Source organism: Neodiprion lecontei, chromosome 6 (genome assembly GCF_021901455.1).
Source record: "Neodiprion lecontei isolate iyNeoLeco1 chromosome 6, iyNeoLeco1.1, whole genome shotgun sequence".
Classification (NCBI taxonomy): Eukaryota; Metazoa; Arthropoda; class Insecta; order Hymenoptera; family Diprionidae; genus Neodiprion; species Neodiprion lecontei.
Genome location: NC_060265.1, coordinates 31,219,865 through 31,247,147, shown reverse-complemented (window position 1 = coordinate 31,247,147; position 27,283 = coordinate 31,219,865). Strand labels below are relative to the sequence as shown.

Here is a 27,283-nt window from a genome sequence, read left to right as displayed (position 1 = left end):
TGTATAATGATACCTCGATCTACGCTTGAGTTACGTGGTGCGCGTCGCGTCTCGAGGAAGAGGCGCATCCCTGTCGTTAGGTTGGCTTCGTCTCGCTGGCGGGTGGAAGAGAAACAGAGCCGAGCTCCGAGGAGCTCCTGTCTCGTCGTCGTGCTCTCGATTCATTCATCAATCGTCGCGCGTGATCATCGCGGTCCGCGATTAAGGGGAGGAGAGCCTGACCGTACCTCGTATCGAATACCAATACCGATAACACCTTCATTCTCGCGATCACTGTGACCAAGGCCGTCATGGAAGAGGAGAATTGGGATTATGTCAATGAAAAGTGGGAGCACGTCGGTCCAGCTGTGAGCATTTTTCATCTGATATAACAGTAATTATACCTAGCTGCGGTTTGGTGACTCGACTCGCTGGCGTGGTTGTACGCCATTCCTGCGTTACTACTGCAATCGGGACGTGTCGTACCGTCACCGATTCCGGTCCCCAAACTTCTACACGCTCTGTAATCCACGAAACGCCTTACGTACAAAACAATATTATGATCAGGTGTATTATGCGCGTTGTTCCACTGAACTGAATATCATTGCCATCCGCTTTGACTGAGCATCGAGGGCGCTCGTGTCACCTTGGTATTTGAATATAGTCCCGCGAGTTCTCTATTGCAATGTTCCGATCTCTCATTCGCCCGATCATTCGTTCCCATCTTCACGAGACGCGTCGTTCCTCTTCAGGGACAATTAATGCAACGCAATTAATGAAATTGCGTACTTGTTACCTTTATCCATAATTTTACGACGTGATTGCATGTAAGTACACGGGCTTAACATATACCGCGTATTGTAATTCGCGTGTGAGGCGTTAATAGCACGGGGGAATGAAGAGAATGGAAGGGGTGGAGCCGGCACATCCGCTCGAATTCGCCGTCGGCGTGCGTCTAATTGTAAGATGTGACTTTCCTATTTAAAAATGAACTAGTCTTTGGGTCTTTGGTCTTTCGTCGGCTCCGCGGAATTTCTATTTTTGATAGTCACCGACGCGCGTGTTAACGAGTGCCCAAGAGTTCCGTCACAAGGGTTCTTTCTGCAATCGAAGAGTGTTCGTAGCTAGCCCGTACCTCTAAAACCCAATTTACACGCCGCGTTATATTTCCTCTCATTGGCTGCGCTGACAACAGGCGAGGAATAGTAAAATTTTTCGCCGCTAATTCTCGTGATTAAAGTATTACAATATCGGACAGATTAAAAAAACGAAATGAACCGTCTCTAGTGATTCTAGTAATCCATACAATCCTACGAATTTACAAAATCATCGTCATAAAACTATATGATATAAGGTGATGCCGAATATAATATAGATCGATATAGAGTATAGGAAGTATTTCGCGAAGTTGTTATTGTCATTTGTCATGTAATAACTAGACTTTACAAGTGCAATAAAATCGCACACCCGTGGTGTTGCTTAGATTTCTGCACGTTAAACGGATAATCCCTATGATACTTATCATTTGTTGATGAGTCTGATACGCGGTCATTAAATTAAGACACGAGTTAGAAGAAACATGATGTCGAATCGTGCCCACATCCATTGTGGTTTCACTGGCAAAAAGGTGGAACTTTTCCATCGCATTGCGAGGGTTATACGGCTGCTTTATCGATTATTGGCAGATGTGTTATCCATTAGGTATATTGCCGATAAAACTCTTTTGATCAAATGTCGTTCATCGTACAGTATCCGCATATTGAGACATTGCAGAAATTCAATGCGACCGTTTGCAAAACAATATGGGTCATTTATTGCTGAAAACGAGTACGGCTGACGCAACCTTTTTCTCTCTTACTCTCCCTCACTCTATTTCTCTCTCTCCCTTTCGCGTTCGGCAACGAATAAGTGACCCTGAGATGCAACATACATAATCACTCGAGAAGTGCATGGAATTGTAGTTTCCAATTGCGGCAGATCGAGAATGAACGATTTTAAGGCATCACTTCACAACACCGGGTTATAACGGTTCGCCACGGGGAACTCGAGGCAGTTCGACCTGTTGTGCTATAAAAATTACTGCTCCTAAGATATATCGTTTTATTGTCAAATCGGAATGTTTCAAGGTCGGCTTATAACGGATATTGAAGTGTGCTGATAAGATTATAAATTATTACACCGCGCGCGAACAGGGTTTAGCTGTCACATTTACTTAGCAATAATGCTATATGTATTTATTGCTTATTTTACAGCTGCAACGTGATCTGACACTTGCCGCAACGAGTATATGCATGTATATAATTCGAGCTTATCCGGTAGTGCGAAAACAAGTCTCGATCGAATCGCACAGGGGTGGTTATAAATTGCTTCAACGAAGGAATTGTGCAATATTGCGGAACTGGTTTCGTTAATTGCTGATAATTTTTAATGATAATAAACTCGTGGGTCTTACTCAACGTCATTGCGAAAAAAGTTTTGTTTTTCGGTGAAAGGAACGTGAGAATTCGTGATTGACTTTTTGCCACATAGTTATAGACGTGCTGTAAGAAATATTGATAACGCATCGCGGACTATTTATCCTTTCAAGACTCAGGATAAGATATTGTGCAAAAATCAACCCGCCGATTATGTGTACTCAAAAACCGACTATCAAGGTACTGTGACGTATGCGAAACAAAATTGTTTTTTTTGTAAAGCTTTTTAAAGACGTAAACGGGGCCTCGACTTTACGTAATTGCATGCAACGTGTTCGCACGTACGATACACTAATTTTGTCCATTAATCACTTGTAATTTACCGAAAAGAGAGAAAAGCAAAGAGTACGGCTGAATCCGAAACAAGTTACGTGCTGTTCATCATATGCACTTAAATATCTACAAAACGTATAGTAAATTCTTCATCGGCGTGATTATTTCAGTTAAATGTAGAAGTCGGACGACATACCTGGAAAACTTGTAAATGTCAGGATCGTTTAAAAGGGGTCATGGAAAACTCAGAATTGTCAGGGGATTTTCAATTGAGTCATGGAAAAACTGAAAATATCAGGTTTCTATCGTGGGAAATGTCAGGAAAAACAGAGTCTCAGGTTCTGGAATATTTTCCCCAAACATTCGGTGGCAAACATGGGTGAGAATTGGGTAATATTTTGAATAGGAAGTAAGAATCGAGGGCCCTCGAGCCTCCCGAGCCACCCCCGTTGGATACGTGCGTGCAAACACACGCCATGGAATCGAAACAGGCCGTGAAACGGCTTGCCATTGGCCCTTGCACGGTGGGATAGCGAGAGACGGGCAGGTCAGGTTCTCCCCTCCCGGTACGTCCTTATAATATAGATTAGGTCCGTACCCAGAGGATGCTGCACACTCCGTTTTCAAACGCCGCGAGTGTTTCTACCCCGCTGTCTGATTCTTTGTAAGAATATAAGTAGCTGTTACTACGTCAAGCCAGATTCCGTGTAATACGCGCTGAACAATTCAGTGCATCCGAGACTGCATCGCCTGGTATTTAGAAACGTTGGTCAGATTAATTGGTGGAAGTGAAGTTACTGGCTGTCGGGCAATATGAAGACGAAGAACGGTTCGCTTCTGAGCAAAATCTGCACATGTTACGCGAAAAATGGCGAGGCCGCACCGGTTCAGAACGACGCAAACAACTCTTACAGTCCCGAACCGATAGACGAGGTAACGTTGATTCTTGCTTTTTCGCCAATTAATTAGATGTACGCAGGTACTTGATCGTCCGTGAGCCGAGACGATCAGCCGGCGATGATCAGTGACAGATGCAGGCAGCGGTTGCGCAAAACTTGAATCTCACGTTGAACGATTTCGATTGTTTATCGATTATTTTCTATGCTCCGTTTCGTTGAAATTCGCAGTGACGTGATCGATTAGGGGAAATAGTCGCGTTAAGGTGGACTTGAAAGATGATTTATTGCCAATTTGATTGTGAGTGCTGCGCGTGAAAAAAAATTAAACATTTATTCGGGTTGCAATTGTTGTACGTGTTATAAATACGTCGTGAAATGGAGCACGGACACTCGCCTGGAGAGAATTTGGTACGAATTTGTCAAAGTCGATTACACGGTTTATAATATATACTCTCACTGCATGGCCAAATTATGCCGGGCTATGCCAGGATTTCCTAATATTCGTATTTTTATTTTCTCGCGAAAATTTCCGGGTAAGCATATTGAATGAATCCGGGCGACCTTGAGAGATAGCGTTGACCTTGTATCTTGAACTTTCAGCCGGTGACTGTAGTCGTGAGGAAGCCATGCTGCAAAGAGCAAAAGAAGGCAGAGATGTGCGCGCCTCCTGTTTCCGCAAAGGCAATTGATCGACTAACTGTTTTACTTATTCACTTAATCAACGAGGCAATCGTTACCTTTACTCTAGGTATATTACACGCCGATATTCATCATCGGCATATCCAAACGTAACGAAACAATTTACCTTTTTTCGCGTAACAATATAACATATACTTATGTATACGAGCTTTCGTAAAATCCTACAAATGCGTTACAGGTGCAAACATCTCGGGCAAGGTAGAATTGAAATCACCACGTACACTTGTTAACAACTCTCCGGCTTTATCTGGACTTGGTTAATTAATGTAATTCCACAAATGTCGTAGTATTTACTAAAATAGTCCTTCCCGGGTGAGAATTTTAATCGTGAACATTTTTTCAAATACGTATCGCGAGTCATACGTATATCCAACCGGTTTATACCGATAGACTTATCAAATATTACCCGTGTTGCATAGGAAATAAAATCTACCCAGCTCTTGCCTTCATCTCTCTCTCTCTCTCTCTCTCTCTCTCTCTCTCTCTCTCCCTCTCTCTCTCTCTCTCTAAAATCCTCCTTCGACCCCACCGTTCTACCGATTCTCAGACACGTTTGATTTCCACCCTGCTGCACACCCACGTATCCGTCGAAGAATCGTCAAGCAGGCGACCTCTATACCTATAAACCATTCGACAAATTCACCCGACATTCGCACGCCTGTAATTAAGCGCCTTTCACTTTCGCCCGAAGGTTGTCAGCGTTATTCGACCAGTGGTCTCTTGGTCCTCGGGGTACGTTCGGCCTCTGTTACCAATTCCTGCTGTTCGACTCCGTTCGTCGCGAGGCAACAAGCGCCGCGCCATCGGTACACATATTCGTGTTTAACCGTCAATAAGTCCTGATTAATTTCGGACCTTGAAATGCCTACGCTTATTCAATAACGAGGCCTCGAGCCCTGCGCGAAATTTCGGAAGCCGATCAGCGATCAAACACACGAGGGCGGAAAAATCCATGAGGTAAAAGGCGGGCAATAATCGACCCGCGCGTCCTTTCATCGGACGACTCGTCGAAAAGGCGCCTGCGTGCAAGTTTTTTTTTACAGCTTATACAGCTGTGACGGTGTAGAATCTGATATTCGTCTGCAGTATACCCACGTATTGCCGCCGCAGTCTGTGGCTTTCGATCTCGGAATCCTAGCGACTGCGGAATGTAAAGGGTAAGGGTAATATTTCCTGCAGATGTAACGAAAAGATGAACGTGACTGATTTTTCGCCAAAATTGCTCCAGTCCATCCCCCGTTCGTTTTCAATTCGCGGTACGTCGCGAATACTCTTCACGGCTTCGTATCGCGTGTACCAATATCTCGGAGCATCGGCCCCCGCGCAACGCAACGCGTGGCGACTTGTCGCTGGCGAACGACGCCGTCGGATATACAGCGAGTCGTGACCGAAGGTCACCTTGGGACGGAGGAGCGTCGCGACGCCGGGGATCGATATCGAAGTTGACGATCCGCATTCCTTGCCAATCTCAAATCCCACAGGTACTAGCTCGATGTTGGTGTATTTTCGATCGTCGCTCGAATACCGAGAGTCATCGTATGCCGTCACGTTGTATATGTGGTCGCAATATCGGATTGTGAAAGAATTGTTTGCCGTTCGTTAATCGCTCTCTTAACAATTGCTACACCTTCACGGGACCGTCTCTGTACGGATCGATATATTTTGGCTCTTACACTTGACACAATATCCCGCTGTGGTCATCGTACAATTCCGTCGTCGCAAACGACGGACGGCTGGCATTCGTAATAGTGCATATACCTACCTATGAATACGTATAATTATACATTAGGGTGACGTGTTTAATATGTATAGAACGACGCTGACCACTGGATGTTGTATTTCATACGTTACATACGGCGTGGGGATTTCAGTTTTACGAATCGTATGTAACGTTGGCTGGCTCACTGATCGGAAGCAACGCGTGTTCAGTTTTTACGATATCCTCACGTGCCGACCTCTGCGTTACCTACACAAGGTGTACAAAATTCAAGTTTACAATGAATCGGATTCGGTTGACTGGAAGAATACTCTGCCGTTAGACCGATCACTTCTGATCGCAAGACCGCTTATACCTATGTACGACAAAGCAAGGTAATTACGAAAGACATTGGCGAGAAGGAAAATCTGATTTCCAATGATTTTCGTCTTTACCAACGGTTCTCTTCGAAGTCGACACAGGTTTATTACTTGTACCTCAACGCCATTCTATAAATTTTAGTTATTACGATTCTGTAGGGTTCGATTCGCGGATCGAGAGCGTCGCTTTATCTTTCCAACTTTGATCGACTCGGAAAAATTATGTTCACACCGACGTGTGCGCAATCAGTAAATTACTCGATATCAGTCACAGAAAGTCTTCCAGTTCCGTGCCGTTCGTTATATCGTTGATAGTTGCCTCTTGTCCGCTGTCACGTATGTACGTGCATACGGTACAGTTATTGGAACGATATATGCTGCGCTCTTTTCCTTTCGAGGATCACCTACCCGCAGACTTAGAAGTTCACGTTACGTCAAACGGATTGGAAAAGTGTCAATTATACGTCGTTATTGGTCAAACGTCGCATCCCTGCAGCAGCACCTATAGACAATTTGTTTACACGGTCGCGTCTGCATTGGACGATGATCAACGGAACGACGAAACATTGGTTCGATCTATCGATGATCGGTAATTAATAATAATTAAGCAGCGACAGTGATCGTAAATAATTATAGATATCCGTCGCGCTCTGCGCTGCATCGGCGGACGATCCTCGGATTTTTCAAAGGCAACGAAACCTGCATCACGATTAAACGAATCGCAAGTGCGGCATGTCGGGCGAGGGCAGCGCGTTGTCTCAAAGAAAATCCTACTATTCTTCCACGTTACCCGCACGTTCGACTCTAAGGTCGGACTGGCGAACGAACGAACAACCATTATTAATACCTGCCTAACTGCCTGCATACGTATATAAGGTCCTGTATATAAGACACGTCGCGTTATTTTAAAGCCACCGTGGCGTCCTTTCACCGTCGAGCGTGAGACGTGTGCGCGAGTGTGTGTGTGTGTGTGTGTGTGTGTGTGTGTGTGTGTGTGTGTGTGTGTGTGTGTGTGTGTGTGTGTGTGTGTGTGTGTGTGTGTGTTCGTGTTTGCGCGTCGTACGTACTTAGGTGCGTACTTCCCTCCCTCCCTGCCTCTCTCTCTCTCTCTTCGTTTTCCTTCTTCTTCGTCTTCTTCTTCGTCTCTCCCTCGCGATTATTTCGGTTCACAGACTTGCGTCGTTCGCCGCACGAGTCGCACGCTCGCGTTTCTCGGGTTAGTTTCGCAACTTGCATTAGCCGATCGTGCCTCGACGTCGCCGGACCACCGGATACCCGAAACCTTACACCGCACACCTTACACCGCACCTCAGCACGTGGAAATTTTCAAACGGAGGCGAGGAACACGCATCATGAAAAACACGACGCCCGAACAACTCGTGAGTCTCTCTGTCTAACTCTCTAATTGACGACTCGCCTTTCCTTTTAATCGAGGCAAGAGGGGCAGGGGAGGGGGCAGGAAAATTAAGCAAAAACCCGTCGAAAGGTATAAACGCGCGTATAAACGTTCGCGCGGAAATCTGCCGTTTTTTTCTCCTTTTTTCATTCCCTTCCACCTTTCGAGCTACAACGCGTCGTCTAACTGCGCGGCAAAAGCCGACGAAGAGTTGATCGTAATCAATCGAAATCAACATTATGCTTAACAATCTTATCTTGATGTTACACGCCTGGTATAAATCTCGACGTCTGGGCCCCGTTCTCTCGGATGGCGACGTCGTTGTGATTGTTGTGACTCTGACGATTTTATAAATGCATAACGTATTACGTATAAAGTATATTCTTAAATCCCCGATCTCTAATTTAGCTCGAAATTTCTCGACAACGAAACAACGAGGTACAGCAATGACCCTTATCCTATTCAAATTTATAGGTAGACTTATCGAAGGTCAGTTCAAAAGTCGAGGCTGGTATACGTGATTTCGGTCATCGGTATAGGATCGATCGTTTGGCGGTAAGAATTTTGCGACGGACAGTGCCGACGCAGACCGCGTGCCCCTCACACATATATGCATATTTTTACCAGTCGCGCAGCTTGACGTCAACGCCCGTGTTGCTTTCAGCTGATATTAGCCGAGAAACTCTGTTCAGACTAATTTTCAACAGTCCGCGCAACACGCGCGGTCGAGAAGTTGAAAGAAGAAAATCTTAATCCCGATCCCGGCGCGAGAGTTATTCGATAAGTCCTCCCAAGAGTACATGTATTATTTGAATGATGTATTTACGAAAAATATGTTCACATTATACAGATAACATGATATGCGTATAAATAATACAAATTATGTGCGGTCCATCGTGCTGTATCCGAAACATGGCGTATTATATACCGCGTACGTGTAACCATAATTCTACGTAAAATGTACAATGGGTCTTCGAAGGCGTGTAGGTGTAATTAGAACGCACGCTCGGCAATATACATACATGGGTACGCGCGCAACGGTGTGTGTGTGTGTGTGTGTGTGTGTGTGTGTGTGTGTGTGTGTGTGTGTGTGTGTGTGTGTGTGCGTGAGACACCGCTTGGAACGTTCGTACACGTTTACAGTTCGCGCCTTCAACTTCGACGCCCATACCTACTTGCATACTGATCTACCTCACGCATGGTGTATACTGCGTCAATAATCATAACATACGCGGTCTGACACGTTTAGTTATACTAAGAATGACCGAGGTTAATCGATTTTCGATGAAATCACATATTTTTCCTAGATTAATCGAGTATAATTGATTATTTTTTATGGTAAATTAATCGATCGACTCGATGATTTTACCTCACCATTGGTTTCCGTTCTTTACTCCTATGAACGACGCGATGCGGTATTAATTTATGTGATCAAAGTATCAATTAGCATCATTGTCTTACTTACCAAGTACCTTATTTGATACAACGAGTGATGGATAAATAAATATTTTCACCTGAAATTGAAAAATGGTTCGAATGAAACTATAAATTGAAAAAAAAAAACTTTACCGCTATCAAGACTGCCTAATGAAATTTACGAAATGTTTGTTTCGTAAGCACCGTTTCAAAAAAAAATACGAAGTAATCGATTAATCGATTCATTTTTACCGATTCAATCGAATCGTGTTCGATTATTATCATCGACTTGATTAATCGACGCATCGGTGATTTTTAGCTCATTGTCAGCGTCCATCGCTAGCTACATACCAGCGTTATGCCCAGGCCTATTCGCGAGTTATATTCGTAAATTAGTAAGCGTGGTACGAAGGATGCATCATGTTGTTCCATATGATTTTGCGAAATAATATTTTCAGGACTTCTGTAATCGTGATTAGATTAACGAACTCACTTAAGTTTGGCCGCGAAACAAAGTCATTTTAGTTTGATCTTTCACTAATATTCGGCCTTTAACCAGCTTCCTGGTCGTATAGGTATATAATTTATTTGATACACGTATTTTAATATTCATCGTTGATTCTTATTGTCCCTTTCTCTTCGCGAATCTTTACATCCGACTGCCTATGTATATAACACATAAGTATAAAATTCCCGTAAATCCGCATTTTTCAACCGTACACCGCAGGGATATCGAACGTGTGTGCCTTACAGGTATACGGCGATTGAATTATGCATTCGACGATCTTATCCGCAGCTTGACATTTTATGTTATAATCATAATTGATCTCGGGTGCGAATGCTCGAGGCCAAACCTCTACATATCCATATACAACCGATGGTAACACGAAACAGGGTGAAACTTTCAACGTTTGCAAAACAAACTTGTCGCTTAGAGCCTAAATGCACTACAGGTATTGCAATTTGATCGCAGTACATAGCTGCCTGGGTTGCAGCAAACATGCTTACAGGTTGGAAATGTTATGCGGTGATCGCTTTATCAGTCGTAAAATTCAATATTATACTGCCTCTGTTCCTGTAATCCTACGACTGTTACAGGCATTCGCGTGGATGCAAGCGAAACTTTTACACTTTTACGCCGTCATTTTGCCCGTAATGTATAGACGATCGTGAACGCGATCCAACGCCTAGAAATGTATGTGTAATAAAATGGCATACCTAATTTCCACGATCCTATGGATGAGAGGCAGGGCAGGCGGGGGTTAGATCGACGAAAGGCCGATCAAGGCCGATTATTATCGCTGTTTTATATTCCGGCCCAGCGTACTTTCCAAGAAACCATATCGTGACTCTTCTTCGTTGCTCTGCATGGCAAGGTTCAAATTGATCACCGGTTACGCAATTAACCGATCACGACGTATGTAACCTATGAAACAGATTCCAATTTCTGCCACTTTACTTATTTCGTTAGATCGCTAGAAAATCCATCTCTCGTACGGTACAATAATTGAATAAAAATGCATGCGATCCCTTTGGAATTTTTTCTCAGAGGTGTATAGGTATATATGATATGGAAACGAAAAGTATCTAACGAAAATTAAGTAAATCCGTAAGCATGCGAGTACAAGGAAAAACGTTTAAGATCGCGTTGGAAGAAAATGATAATTTCGCGCCGGGTGCTTCCTCGTATAATAATGTGCATGTATACGCGCGTGTACACGGCGAGTCCGCGGTGTTAAATAATAATTTTCGCTAGCCGGATACAATGACAAATCGGTATTGCGGAAGTGTTTGCCCTCGCGGCGGCTGCAACAGTTATTTAAAACAAGTACTTTTACAAGAACCGGTATTGCGATTCGGAAATCTGCGACGTTAGTTTCAATGCTGCACGCTGCGTGTGTGTGTACAAACGCGAGTATAGGTACGCGGTTTCGTACGCCTGCGAACCTATATTCGATTCAATGTGTGTATATTATTTCTATGCGCCTACGTACACAGGTATACGCACACTACGCAAACCGGTTCGATGCGCGCAACTATGTATCCAGTTGCGTCATTTCTGTCCTGCGATGCCGCGACGTAGGAGAAGATCCGCGTATGTACCTTCCTGACCGCGGGTTGACTTTTTTTCTTTTTAAATCTTCTCCCTCTTCCGTGTGCGTAACTCATTACGCTTATGGGTTTACCTCGTGTACGCATTATTTTCTCTCGCAATTTTTGTTCGCCGACTTCGCCAAACATCACGTTTATAATGTAACGCTGGATTTTCACATGAGTTTTTCATAGTTTAATTTGAATGATTGTTATTGTGGAATACAGTAAATTGAAAGGAGATTGAGTTTCCTCGAAATTATGTAGACAAATTTCATGCCTACGGTGAGCATGATTTTGCAGCTGAGTAATAACAAACATGTAGTAGTTGAACGTCAATGAGAAACTTTTCTTTTGTACAAATGATTTTAAACGATTGTACCAAAATATCGAGATAAAATGTTTTCCTGATATTCTCAGTCACTGTAAAGTTAAAAGCTCTTTACACATTGTTATTGCCATTTCATAATTTGATACGCTTATTATTCATCAGCCGAAGTGGATAAGAATGAAAAATATTTATGCCTTACGCCTGCGCGCAGTCAGTCAGATTTGGATACAGAAACACCTTGCGACGGGTAATAAATTGTTTATTTGCTCAGCAATCCTTGCAGCAAGCTCTGCTGCTTGTGTACATGTAACGGTTACATCGAAGAATTAATGCGCGTACAATTTCGTAAGAATTCAACGAAGTACTAGGTCAGAATTTGAGAAAACAAAAATGGGCTATGCATAAAACAAGCGTCGACTGCGTCGAGTCGGGTGAACAATGTCTGCGGTTATTACTGCCTAACGCCCGGGCTAAATGCCTGTTAGGGGAAGGTAATGATCGGTAAAAGAGAACCGGCGGTGCAGGTCGAGGCGTAGTAAGTGGTTGTGGTTTTTATTTTTCAACATAGCTATCGTACGAAGAAGTCGCGCCGGAGATATTTGCATTATGTTAACGACTCGGATGCTAAGTGACGGTTAAGCACGTCAGTTATTTGCATTTCGGTAATCGCTGCAAATTTAATTTCGAGTTCTTCAAGTGACCGATATGCCTGATGCAGAACGAAACTACCGTCGCGAATCGACGGATCGTTGCTGCAGGCCTGGAACAAATGGGTTGTGAATGTACATTTAATCCCGATTCCGATCTTCAAAATACGTGGGGACTTGAGCCGCGCTCGATTTCAAGGTCAAGTTCTCACTCCTACGCACTCGGAGTGAATTCTCGCGGGTTTGATCAAGATCGATAAATTATTCGGTCCCAATTTCCGTACTACCATATCGCGCGTCCAATTGCATAATGGCGTAAACGCCGAATATTATTATTGTTATTCTTATCATTCCGATAATTGACGATTTGGACAGTTGACGTTCAGAAAATCGTCATACTCACTGTATAACTTTGTTAGATTCAATTGTTTACGCGATTCGTTAGTCTTTGGGGCGATTACAAAAAAAAAAAAATAATAAAAATTGCGGTTACGCCCTTTCGTTCTTGTCATGAAGAATTTTTTCACAACATTTCTGAATTTTCGCAGATCTCGATTGATCCACGATGCGTTTCAACGGTTTCCAGAACGATTGCAGAAACAAAACACAAAATGTTTGTTACGACCTTCTCTTTTGATCTTTCTTCTTCGTGTACCTGTTAATGGAAAAAGGTCGTATCTGCCTTACATACGAACATTTGTCTTTATATTGTCAAACGCTTAATTTCGATTGAATCATACGTTCTGATCATTTTCAGTGCGAATGGTGATGAAAAATTTTTTTTTAATCACTACACGCTCTTTTGCCACTTAAATCGCATTTTTTTTTGCGACTTGGACCTTATGCCAATAGACAGGCGGTATGGCCATGAAAAATGTAACTATCTTTCTTCACATCACGCGACTCGGAAACTTTTCCACTCCTCTTATTACAGATAATACGGAATAATAATATAATGAATACACAGGTGCCGTGACTAGCTTTTTTTCTATAAAGTCTGCAAGGTCGAGTTATACAGCTGTGACAGATATAATATCTGTGCAAACGGCCGGGAATTATAATTGATATATATTATGTGTACTCTGGTATGTAATATGAAAAATTCTTTCATACACTCAAAACGAATCTTTTGCGCTGTCTGTTCGACCGCCACGCGATTTGAACTTCATTACAGCGGCATTATTATAAAAATGTTATACTTTTTATCCGATGTAATTTCTACAGGTATGTGGTCATCTGTATGAGAAATGCACGGCGCGTTCTAATTCTTCTACTCCTTTTTTTCTTTCTTACGCATCGACTACTTTTCAGATTAATTTATCACTATCGTAGACGAGTGTACACCGTACACACGCTGCACTCGTTCGCGATGGAAAGTCGATCAATCGTTTCACCAAACTTTCGACGCTAACAAACGGCTCGCAATTCAAGCTATTAACTCTCTTTCCGTTCGTTGTGTGACGAGCATCACGTACATGCATACGTACGTCGGTACATGTGGCACCTCGCTGGACCAACGGTCCAGTCGTTGGCATACGTGCTTCGATGCACGTGCTTTCTGTATACAGGACTAGGCCAATTCGCGTGTAAGAAATTTATAAAAATAGAACCTCGCATACGTTAGTAAGCGTGTTTATTATTACAGGCGATCAGTCTGTAATTGCAATCGCGAGATTTATTTCCGGCATATTTTCTTCCTTCAATCTTTCAGGCCGATGAGCATAGAAATAAATAAAACAACGACGGAATGATTTTCTTTCCTTTTATAAATCGATTACGCTTCTGGTGACAATTTTTCTGATCAATCGTAAAAATACGAAAAAAAAGACGAAACCACGATACGCGAATAAAACTATGTGCAGGTACGCGTACAGCAAACCGTGTGTAATACTTGGCAACATCATCTATAGCAGGATAAAATTGCATTATTACTTTCCTATTGACACGAATAAAGTAAAGATAAAATTTAATAAAAAAAGAAAAAAAAAAAAAAAACCGTTTGCCAAAGTCATCATCGTTACGGTCGGCAGATACGGTAGCGGTATGATAAAAGTGCGAAGATCCGAAGTCGGCGACCCGGTACGGAGATTCGGGAAACGGGGGGCGGGGTTGCAGGAACGGTAAGTATGCATGTATATTAAAGAATGTCGGTGGGACGAGCCTCCCGGCTGCGGCGTTGCGTCAGAATTAGCGATTATTTGAGAGGGCACGATGACGAAGTCAAAGTGGATCGCGAGACGTCCGTGAATGTCGGACTCACGCGGCGCTGCGGCGGCTGCTCCTGTTTTATCAGGTGTTTAACTTGCCTTTATCTTGAAGCGGTGTTCAAAATGCTTGCCTCCGGTCTGCCACCAAGATTAAACACCTTATCTCCGTCACACCTACACCTACACCTACACCTGCACCTGTGCCCGCGTACCTACGTATCTACCTACCGTGGTTATAATTGGAATACGGTTGATCCTCAATAACGATAATGCCTCTGTACGTCTGCCTTTGCATGTATGCATGTACATACATACCTGTTATTATAGTAACTCATTGCATAACGTATACTTACACGCAGATTAAAACACGTGCGTACGAAGCGACCGAGTTGCGAGAACCCGACATAATCACCGTACAATATTCATTATCATATGTATAGTTTTTGTTTTACGACCGAAGTATTTCTGCGCTGTAGCACAAGCTGAGTTATGCGATAGATATGTATGTATTTACATACTTACGTGTGTGTAGTTACTTTTGAAAAGAGGCTCACAAATCATGAACCGAATATGCGGCAGGCAAGTTTGATCCATGTTTGATCGTCTTGATTTTCTGCGCAGAATATTGCAGACAGATTCTTACCGCTGCAAACTATACCTACGTATATCGGCTGTACCTGTATACTATCATTATATCTACATGTCCAGAGATGTAACATATGTAGCTGAAGTTTGGCGCAGCTTGCGAACTTTGATGCAAAGGTCAACAACTACGAGCATTCGTCGTTAATGACGTATAACCAATCGGTCATTTGCAATTCTACATCGGTATTCCAGGGGTATAATGACACGTATAACGTAGGTATACGGCTGCATGACTGTGATGTCTGAATTTAATTTTACATTTCATTGCTTACGCGTCGTTTTGCGTTACATGATCGTTCGGCGCTCCCGAACGCTTTTCATTATTTATACCGTATACGATACAGCGAGATTTCATTACCGCGTATATCCGACGAGTTTGAGTTTCAGTTTCAGTTTCGGTTCCCATTTTTCTGTTCTTTTTTCTTTCTAGTCATCGTCTTCTTTTACGAATAATGATATATCGTTCCGCTGACCGAGTATACGATTACATTGAAATTGGTACGTGGTCGTCAAGACCGGATAATCGTTGCGACAAACTAATTCCAAGAATTTTACTGAATAATCGCTTACGTTGAACGGAGAAACTATTTGCAGACGAGGCGGGTCGCGTGTCTGACACTCCGACAAGAGGAAACCGAGCGAAACGATCCGCGATTAAGCAGCTCGCTCTTACGTACTATTTTTCTCTAAATCGAGGAATAGCGGTCTTGGGACGAAGCCGTGTGCATACATGTATTCGGTATTTGTCGATCGCGTTAATTGTCGTTTCAGCTTAGTTTGGATATCATCAGAGCTTTTACAAAAATTTTACACGCAATACGGAAAAAAATTTATGGTTAAGAAAAGTCTTTAAGCGCGAAAATCAGGCAGAAAAATATTTTATTGCGTGCAATTGAATTGCCTGGACTTAGCGTGGGTATATCGTAAATTTTTTGGCGTCATTCTCGCACGATACGAAGAAAAAAAAATTTGCGTAGGTATATTTATTTGTTCAGCTTTACATCAGGCATTCTCGCAGAATTCAGTGATGCGAAGACTTTGGCGATGGTGAAAATGAGTGACATTTTACTTGGTTGTACTACAAGCATCCTCTTGACCGCATGCAGTTTTCCGCGTATAACCTTCTACACGAATCATGACACATACCATCATTCCAGTCGTCATAATTACACGAGTGCCAAGTGCATCGATATACGAGCAGCATAACAATATCTATTTGCGTTACGCAGGCATAACTCGGGGAATAACGTTGATGTTAATACTAATATTATTAATAATAACAACAACGATAATTATGACGATAATAACGATAGCAGTTGAGTCGTAGGGCGGGAAGGTGCGACGTACCGAGAATCACTGATGTAGGTGTAGGTATGCGATATGCGCACGATGCCAATATACATACCATATGTGTATATGTATGTCGCGGCGAGCAATGCTCCGAGGCGAGCAAGGCACGCCGGGTAGCCTGTGACGTCAGGGAAGGGATCGACCGCTCGAGCCCCCGGTTTCCCAGCCAATAGGAGCGCAGCATGGCGGCGGTCGCGACGGACCTGCGCCTCGACGCGGCTCAGGGCCGTAACGGCGGCCGGCGCCGCTCGAAATTGCGTCAGATTCGAAATAATCATCCCGATTGCATCTCTCCTCCTACCCAGAGCGACGAGGATTGCGCGATATTGCGCGAATCTCGAGATGATTGCACCACGCACCCCTAACTCCTTGACTTCAACCTCAGACCGCGGTATGACGCGCGTGTCGAAATTTATTCAAACGTCATAATTTTGGGAATTTTTTTTTTTTTTTTTTTTCTTTTGTTTTTCAACCCCGTTTCGATATCGCGGATATTTCCCATCGCCATCAACCGTTGTTTCTCCTCCGTCGCGCGGAGACGAAAGATCTCGTTACAGGCTTGTGACAGCTCACGCACTGCTCTCGAGATTTAGTTACGAGACTTATTGTTGGTCACATGGCGCACTGTTGAACAGGGACATTTCTTTCGGTGTTGGCGGATTATTGTCCTCGTCAGCGTTCCGTGAATATCCGTGACCTTCGAGGAGGAACCCCAGGGCGCCCCTCCAGGCCCGGGACTTGCCTGACCTTTTTGCCCTTGACGCTCCTCCTTAACGCGAATCGCTCCCCTCTCGTCTTCCGCCGCAGCTTCGCGGTACTCATTCATAGCGCCTGCACACACACGCTTTTCCCTCTTCCTCTCTTTCTCTCTCTCTCGCTCTCTCGCTCCCGCTCTCGCGGATCCTTTCGCCAGAGTGAGAGAGAGGAGGCGAGTCCTGCGTATCTCTCGTCGCGGGTGACACGTGTGTGAGGTTTCAGCCAGAGGCGCGCGCCCCTCTCGCAGATAGAGAAACCGAGCGACCAGACTCGACACGAAGCGACCGGTACTAGAGAGCCGCATTCGCCTCCCGATATTCGAACAAGTTGCGCTGTCGCGAGCAGAAGACATATTTCGCGGGCATTTAAACATACAATATCGCACTTACGCAAACGCGTTGTTATTTTCTTTGCATTTGGCTCGCGAGTCGAGACGTACAGGCGCTGGTTTACTGACACGGAGAGTAGTTGTTTTTTTTTTCCTTCTATCGCAGAGAGATAAGTAAAATTTTATAACTGCCGAGGCGTTATAACTTGAGTGGCGTTTGTATTGCTGGGAAACTTGTGAAAGTACGTCATTGAATAGGAGTTGGTAAAATGGGGATGCGGAGTCCGATACTGCCGGAGGTAAGTCGATACCCTCTATTTGTCGATTAATCGGGTATCTTGGGTACCATGGGTGCCCTGTTCACAGTTTTACGTCAAGAAGTCATGATTTCGTCGAGCGAAGTGCGAATGGCAGAACGCCGGCGTGTTGAAACCAAAATTTCGACGTTTTCGCACGCACCGGCACAGTTCTGATCTCGTTCGTAACGTGTCCTTCCAAGAAGGATACCGCGTCCTTTAATACTTTAACACATGCCCTATGTGTGCACGTTCGACGTAGGTATTAAACTTGCGCGTTGTACGCGGAAAAGTCACCCACGTACTTCGTTAATTCGACAAATAAGTGCGAATACTTGAAAAAACTGTGACAACGACCAGTTTTTGTCTGAGCGAACGAAACGCAAGTTTTGAAATGATAGCTTCTTCATACGCGATTCGATTCCAATTGCATTCCAATTATAAACTGTCCGATTGATTTGCTTCTCCACAATATCGCCGGTGCAATCTATAATGATCCATCGAAGATTAGATCAAGTTGCTGGCAACTCGCATGACTTTCAACAAAGGACGATATTACACGCGAAGAGGGGAGTGGCTATTATATTATATTTGCGGACAAACCATGTGCCACTATTTTATACAGGAAATATTGTCCATTGTCTTGGCGCTGGACATTTTTTTTTATCGCTGTTGCGATATGCATACTTGTGTTGAAGGGAGGTGCCGGAAGCGTAATTATATGACATGTTAATAGATATCGCGTAGACAGAGACAGAGCTAGATTCTCGTATATGTACCTATATATATATGTATACTTGGTTTTGGACTTATGTGCATTCAGCAAATAAAAATACATACGAATATCCGGAGAGACAGCAACGCGCGATTTATGAGCTTGTGTTATAGCGGTCGTATTAAGCCGGAAAAAACGAACCTTAAAAGAATGTTTTCAAAAAATATCGACCGAAAAAGGAAACTGTCGAATCTTATCGGAGCGCTGGTGACATCACGCACAGGTATATCAGAGCGATAAAAAAGACCCGCAAGTATGCGGTCTATACCCGCGTTATCGATACCAAGTCTATCGTTATACAAGCGTACGCGCGGATCTGCCGATTTTACGGTAAAGTTACAGCGGCGCTTGCACGTGTGTCGGCACACGTCGTCGATTTGCGCTTGGTAGAAGGTCTGCGTACCGCACGTTCCTGTCAAGGGAGAAGAGAAGGAAGAGAAGTAGAAGATGGCCGAGGAGTGGGGTGAGATGGGAAGAGATGAGATGAAACGCTTGTACCTCACCTCTCATGATCAGAACGGTTGATCTTTAGCGCCGGAGATCCTCGCGTACAAGTGACCTGCCACTTTTCCGCTGACGAAATATCGTCAAGATCGTATATTATGAATTTTTCAAAACCTTAGACGAGTGGCGTAACGCTTGGGATTCCGTACGCCGGTGACGCAAGCCTTAACGCGTTTGCATTTAGGGTGTCCGTACACCTTGTCGGCAGTCAGATCAGGATTTGTAAGCCATGGCTGTGAACGGGTCGAAACGAAACGTGAGTAAATGCCAAACATCATTTGCGCGTGTATACGGTATATCGTTTCCATACTATACATACCTACGTTACAGGTATAAACGGGACGCGGGTCATATATTGTTAACGAACCTTCGTTTGCTGTACCTTCCCTACGGTATAATGATTTGCGTTTATACGTACTTGCGTAGCCTTACTCGACTTATATCGATCGATTCGTGTCACAAGACCTGCGGCGGCTGGTCAATATCATTGTTGGTGTTTGGTTTATGCATATTATATAAGTATAACACTACTCCGAGTCGTTACTTCAATCGTTTGTGGAAAATTACTCATTTTTTGTATATACCGGTGTAGATGCTATAACACGGATAATGCGATCTGAACGCAGCGAGAAAATGTACAGTGAAACAAAAACGATATTATAAGTTTTATTTAATCGTGTCGCATCTATGTATGTGATTTTCGAGAAGAACGTTTCGAGCGTTGACATAGAAGAATTAAAAAATGAGACAAAGCTAAACTATTCACAGTTGGATAAATACCGTGCGACTTTCTATTCTGTGGCACTAATCGACTTGCGGCTGATACATACGAGGAGATTGTCTGCGAGCAGGTAGTATACCCGTAAAACGTGTCTCTTCGGTCAGTCCGCAGGGCCGCGTATATAGTGTATACACACATATATCTATATTATATTGTTACAAAGGGTGAAATCACCCGTTTTGCCCCCTCTTTAATGATCTAGTAGTCAGCATAGATAAAAGACGTTTATAAACGTCTTATGTCTTTAAAAAGAATAAGGTTGCTGCGCCAACCGATATTATTGTAAAAACAGTCTTGTTTCAGACTTTAAACAAGAAACACGTATATTACATTAAAAGCATTTATCACGATATTTTTGTTCACGCCTTTGATTTGATAATAAGTAAACTCGCGGATCCATATTTTATTAACGTAACGCCTAAAACGTTACAATATGTATATAGTATATGTAGATAGGTATATATCTCACCGCTTCCACGTGAGCAAGCGGCTCGCATTGGCTGGCAGAGGCGGGTGTGTCGCGATATCCGAGAAATGGCGTGAAAGAGAGAGAGAAAGAGAGAGAGAGAGAGAGAGAGAGAGATACACATAGATAGGTATTTTCATTTTATTTAATTAGAGTTAAAAAAAAGAAAAGAATGAAAACAGACGAGCAGTGCAAATACAAAAGAACAACTCTCAATCGTCCAAATACCTGCTGATAGACAGAGAAAGAGTGAGGGAGAGTGAGAAGAACGAAGAGAAAGTGAGGGAGCGGTAGAGAGAGATGGCGATAGTAGTCAGTGACTCGTCGCCGATCGATGTTAGACCTCGCTATAGCACCGCAGATATAGGAATAACAGACATCGCGGAAAACCTTCCTCAACGCGACCCCTGCGAAGTGGATGCGTTTAATTAACTGTGCGGAATAGAAGCCAAGGGAAGGCATTCGTTTGACGCGCGTTCTGCAATTACCTAGCACAATTTTCGGCTCACTTGTGTGATACAAGTATGCGTGTGTTATATGATATTTTATTGCTCATCTCAATCATCGAAAAAATGAAAATTTAAATCTCAAGACCGCACAGCTGATGGTTATTGTAAAAATAGATCAATTTAAATTGATAGAAAAATAAGCGAGTCGCTGGATTTTTATACGGATATGATTTAATATTTAATTAACGGTCGTCGTGAATACCTGTGCATTGTTCTTACACAATGAGAAGTTCATTGTCAACGGTGAATGATAGCTTTCTGCATGTATTAACAAAATTCATTTATTCGACAACTTCCGCCATAGGTATGCATACCCGTAACATTATCATATCGTGGAGGATGGTTCTATTGTTTGCGACACAGTCGTAAGTCGATACTCTTCTGCGTTGTGCAATAACAATAATTGATGTAAAAGTGTATATCTACGGTAGGGAGTATGTTCTGCAAATCGGTAAATAATCCAGCGGGGTGCCCAGGTCTCTATCTACGCGGTTAATACCTGTAAAGCGGATCTACGTGTCTATTGCCTTAGAACTGTAATATTTGGGCACACCCGCGGTTACAAATTTTTGTTCCACGCTAGCCGGTTATACGTATGTAGGTAAAAATTTTCGAGACCTTTGTTCCGTGCCATTAATTATTCATATCATGTTCGATACGTTCAATGAATTGTGCAGGTGCGCTTCGAGGCGATACGGGGTACGTCCGATATACCATTGTAACGACTTGCGGGACCCGTTTATTCCCGAGCGGCAAGGAATAGAGTGCGACTGGGTTCAACTTCGCCTTTGCGTTTGACAATGAGAACGACCGGGATGAGGAGTCTTGATTGAGGTCTTGAAAGCAAAGATGGGTTTCGTAGGTGAAATAGCACTCGGCGATTTATTGATTATCAATCAGAGAGTCGCAAAGAGAAAGACGTGCATAGATCGAGAGGTAAATACGAGGTATACGGTTATTGGAAGGAGCGTGATTAGGATTCTGGGAACGAGAGGCGATGCATGGTCAGGTGTCCATGCACGGTATGTGCGTGGGATTGTTTAGTCTGGCGAAGAGTGAAAAAACCTCGAGATAAGAGAGACGAAGAATTAGTGTGAGCGCGAAATGATGATTAGCACGTAACACCGTGTACGTACCATAAGTATGTATGCGTATTATAAGTGTATTTACCTCACGTACGTGGCTAATTGGACATGCCTGGAAATATAACAAACAATTGTGGCGGTGCTTGACAATAACGGGACGCTACGTAGTTGTAAAATATTATATTAACGTTTATCTGTATCGTTGTTTTTCAGTTTCGCGTAACGCAGCTGCATAAGTCGGGTAATCCCCGAGCTTCGTGACCGCCTGCAGTTTGCACCACCGCTTACGCCTATATGACAGTGCGGTATAATGTACATGATACATATACATAGTATGATTGTGTGGGCATTGAGGATCGGTGCAATTAGATTTCGACAATTCAATCATAAACATAACTCGCATATCGACTGTTGGCCTGTCGATCTCTGACTCGTTCACCTCTGTCCGTGACAATAATTCTCTCGTGTCTCGCGTGCGAGGCGAAACTCGTCGTTTCTAGGGCAGGATCAATTTTAACACAAGTATGCAAATAGTTTAGTATAATAGTAGGTAATTACAGGGAGAGATCGAGGAGAACAGCTCTGTCTGATGCACCGGGCTGCAGTGTTGCAACGACTGTAATTTATTTTTTCTTTTCTTTCTTTTTTGTTTTCCCGCGACTCGTCATTATTATGCCTATTGTACGCTAGTATGACGTAACTCTATTTGTCATGTCTTTTTCGGTTTAATGCAACTAGTGTGGGTAAACATTTGCGCGCGGCAACGCATCGGGAAGAACCTTCATGTACCATGTACTGTACGTACGTACATACGTAGATACGTGTTTCTGCAGCTTACGGCGAAGTAAACGATCAGTTGTATGTGTATGTATACTTGCCGCCGGTTTGGATGATATTTGAATGAGGAGAGAAAAAAGCTCTCAATAATCGTGCGCTACTCGACGGATTTTAAAAGTCATCCTACACACCTATTTATATACTGTATGGTCATCCAATCTTTTACGTCTGCAATGTATACTATATTATAGAAGATTATCTGTAAGGCTCGTACAAAAATTGCGCAGCGTCATTTTCTTCACGCCATAGCGGACTTTACTCTCCGATTAATCTTCAGCCAGTCGATTCAATCATTGCGATTTTCATACACTTGTTGAGCGAACTTGGGTCGAAAAATATACAGCACCGTTTATTCGCGCGATGCATGAGTTACAATTTATACATTATTACGTATCGTCGTGATATCTTGTATGATATAGGTATAATGATTGACCCTATCCAAGGAAATAAAACGATATTGCTGGATCGTTTCAGATCAGGGAGGCCTGCAAGGATCTGGTGCTCTCCGATGAACAACTGAAGCTAGTCATGCAAAGGCTCACCGAAGAAATCAACAAAGGTTTATCAAAGGCAACTCACGACGAAGCCGTTGTTAAATGCTTCACCACTTACGTCCAGGATCTTCCGAATGGCACTGGTAAGCTTATAAATATATTGCTGCAGATTGTCTTGTTGCCAAAACACTGCACGAGATAAAATGTATGAAACTGGTGTTTCGTTTCCAGTTTTTTTTTTTTTTTCCAATAAAAATCTTAAAGCCACGTCTTGACTTCCTTTTTACTAATCTCGACTTCAGATTACGAGTTGAATTTTCACCGTTATGCGGGGATGAATTTGCTGTCCACTTGAAAATTAATAATAATGCTGAATGATGTCATGTACACACATGTATATCCTGTCCTCTGTGTGAAGATTAATGATCGTTATGAAGTGATAATCGAGCCGACGATAGGCAATGACCCAGAATTTATTCATGCGACTAAATGATGTGAGACATAGATTTAACCTCGTAGTTGTGTATTTGTGAACCTACTTAATAATATACCACGCATAACAAGGCGCTGTTGTTATTCACCATGCATAAACAAGGCGAATGGTTTAAGATGACTCAACATAGTTCAGACGGAGATAAAACGAGTATTGTAAAAATAAAGTGGATCTTCGATAGTGAAACGGATGATTTTAAGCAACATGTTTTGTTTGTGAGACCGTTCATGATAATTAGAACCACATTTCTGCGCAACTAAAATCGTAACGAATTTTTTACTTTTACTAGTATGATATTGACAAAGGACGCTTTAATCGATGATGAGTGAAACAAGAATAAAGTCGAAAAAGTAATTTTGGCTCTTTTGCCGTGAAACAAACTTGAATGTTGAATCCTAAAATTTGAATGTATTCAGTTGGTAAAATTCACGAGTTGTGAGCTTGTTATATTGTCGAATCTGCAAATAATTCTTCAGGTACCTGCTCAAGTTCAAAAATGACCCTATGTCGACTTTTTACGACGGTATCGCTTTATCGAACCACACTGAATTACCACAGTCAAGTACAACTCACGATGTTTCGCTTGTAACGTTGAACATGAATTATTACGATTACATGTGATTATGGGTGTATTATTATAGCCTTGAAAATTATACGATATAGGTATTATATCCTGGAAAGGAATTTGATCGATTGATTGATTTTTCAGAGAAGGGAAAGTTTTTGGCGCTTGATTTGGGTGGAACGAATTTCCGTGTTCTGCTGATCACCCTGGATGGTAACAACTTTGATATGAAGAGCAAAATCTACGCGATACCACAGAGTCTCATGCTTGGCACCGGGAAGCAACTCTTTGATCACATCGCTCAGTGCCTCGCACTTTTCATCACCGACCTCGGCCTCGACGATGTAATTCTTCCCTTGGGATTTACCTTCAGCTTTCCTTTGACCCAGCTCGGACTTACCAAAGGAAAGCTGGTCCGCTGGACCAAGGGATTCAACTGCAGCGGCGTCGTCGGCGAGGACGTCGTCGCACTGCTCGAGGAGGCAATCGCTAGGAGAAACGTAAGAATCGGAACGCAACGACGTAAATTTGCCTTGCATCCGTGTAAAACATTGTCCACTATTTACTCATTCACTCCTTTGTATTTTAGGACGTGAAAATTGACGTATGTGCCATCCTGAACGATACAACCGGCACCCTCATGTCCTGCGCGTGGAAGAACCGGAACTGTCGCATTGGTCTGATAGTTGGTGGGTGTGATCGCTATTTAAGTTCTGATCGTAAGAAGGCGAATTAGATAGATGATCGATGAATAAAAAGTTGTGCACCAACTTATCATCCATCACCTGCTGTTTTCTGATTTTTAAAGGTACCGGTTCGAACGCCTGTTACGTGGAGAAGACTAGCAATGTCCAGTGCGTGAATCACGAAAGCGGTAACTACGACAAACCGAACATGCTGATAAACACGGAGTGGGGTGCTTTCGGCGAGGGTGGCGTCCTTGACTTCATACTGACTGAGTATGATCACGACATCGACAACAATTCGATAAACCCGAGGAGACAGATATTCGAGAAAATGATATCGGGGATGTACATGGGCGAGCTGACTCGCCTCGTGCTCGAAAAACTAGCAACGGACGGTCTCTTATTCGGTGGAAAATGTCCGAATGGCTTACGACAGAGGGGGAAATTCTTCACGAAATACGTATCCGAGATCGAAAGGTAGTTGGGAATTTTACTATTTCACTTTGAGCATCACTGTGATTTCTTCTTATGATTTCTCAATATGCATATTCCCAAAATAGTCTACGAATATTCGTGGTATGCGTCCTTGGAGTATCTCTTCAACATTCAATAGGGTCTCAAAGACTGAGAATAAAACGTCATGCGGCGAATGAAAAATTATTTCTTCTCCATACAGTGACGCGAAGGGCAAGTACGGGAATTGCCGGCAAGTTTTGGCCGAATTGGGAATCCGGAATGCCGTAGATCAGGACTGCGAGAACGTGAGATATGTTTGTTCAGTTGTCTCGCGGAGAGCAGCTCACCTTTCCAGTGCCGGAATCGCTACTCTCCTCAACAAAATGGGAGAGGACAACGTTACTGTCGGTATTGACGGATCTGTCTATAGGTTCCATCCTCATTTCCATGATTTAATGACAGAGAAAATTGGTCATCTTCAGAGTCATAAGGCAAGTATATCGGGACTAGTAGCAGAAGTAGACGCGAAGAATAAAATATTCGCAAATGATTTATCCGCTCGATTGTGGGATAATTTTTATTTATTGGAAACGATTTTCTCTTGCAGTTTGACCTGATGTTGTCGGAAGACGGTAGTGGTCGTGGAGCGGCGCTGGTCGCCGCCGTAGCTTCTCGAGACCGGTGAAGACGCACCTGATCAACGACTAATGAGAATTTTTTTACTTAATTCAATTCAACGTGATGATCAGCACATTCGTGTACATATAGCAGACAAGCGTTTAGCTTGAAATTAGAGCGATGTCAGTCTGGTGCGTGCGCGCGCCATTCAATCTGATTATTACATGTATAATATACCTAGTATGTACAATAGCTGATTAATTCGGTTCCTAAACATATGACCTTGGCGTGGGTTGTAATCATCATTCATTTATTCGTAGGATAATAATAGTGGTTTACTTCGATTTTTCGTACAACGTTCGTAATAAACAAGGTGCGACGAAGATGTCGGACGTTGACCGTTACGAGGAACCACTGCAGGCGACTACATAATTTGAAAACCCTTTGTTAGGCTAATATTCTTGAAATCATTTACAGATTGGTTAATTATATTTCTAGCGAAACAACGGAAAAAATCGAATTGCTAATAACGAAAGTTACGATACTGTATGCATTGTATATTTCTGAACTTTAGTTTTACTTTCTTTCGTACGAACGAGCACGATGTATAAATCATCTATTTATCCAAGTAAGGTACTTACGTTACAAAAATCTAGGAGTTCGGTACACCTGATAGGCTTGTGCTACTTAATGCGAAATATTAATTGTTTACTTAATGAAAAATTTCTTATAGGGAAAATTGGTAGCAAAAAAATAAAAAAAAGTACTACTGTATTCCGGTATAATGATGTGTGTCGGTTTTATATTAAATTGTTGAGCAATTTGATATGATGTACTTAACGTCGAACTAACATTATACATACATAGAGTCGCCTTAACAACAAAATTATAGCAAGTAAAATAACGAACTAGGAATTAGTACCTTGTTCAAAATTTGATGGAATAACTTATTATTATTATTTTATCTTGTATACATAAATATTGTATATGAATATAATATGTTGAGAAAACTGATGAATGTGCGAACGAGTAATTGTGGAAAGTACGAATGATATTCGCATGATGTATCAATATTCAAGATGATAATTGTGAAATATTTTTTTTTAGTAAAGAATGTGAGATTTAAATATTGTACAGTTTATTATTCTTTT

The 27,283-nt window shown here is 42.7% G+C and overlaps 1 protein-coding gene across 7 annotated transcripts; it reads left to right on the top strand.

Annotated features, from left to right (window-relative positions):
* Positions 1 to 91: 91 nt before the first annotated feature.
* Positions 92 to 27,259, top strand: LOC107225290 (hexokinase type 2). Of its 7 annotated transcripts, XM_046743837.1 has the most exons (8): positions 7,569 to 7,779; positions 12,830 to 12,894; positions 23,295 to 23,457; positions 24,517 to 24,872; positions 24,962 to 25,061; positions 25,181 to 25,535; positions 25,735 to 26,005; positions 26,122 to 27,259. In XM_046743837.1, the coding sequence occupies exons 2-8, from the start codon at positions 12,847 to 12,849 to the stop codon at positions 26,197 to 26,199; spliced, it is 1,371 nt and encodes a 456-aa protein (XP_046599793.1). In that variant the 5' UTR covers positions 7,569 to 7,779; positions 12,830 to 12,846; the 3' UTR covers positions 26,200 to 27,259. The 7 variants fall into 7 exon arrangements, with proteins under 7 accessions (XP_015521193.1, XP_046599795.1, XP_015521192.1 ...); XM_015665707.2 differs by lacking the exons at positions 7,569 to 7,779; positions 12,830 to 12,894 and adding an exon at positions 92 to 347; XM_046743839.1 differs by lacking the exons at positions 7,569 to 7,779; positions 12,830 to 12,894 and adding an exon at positions 2,592 to 2,633.
* The last annotated feature ends 24 nt before the right edge of the window (positions 27,260 to 27,283 follow it).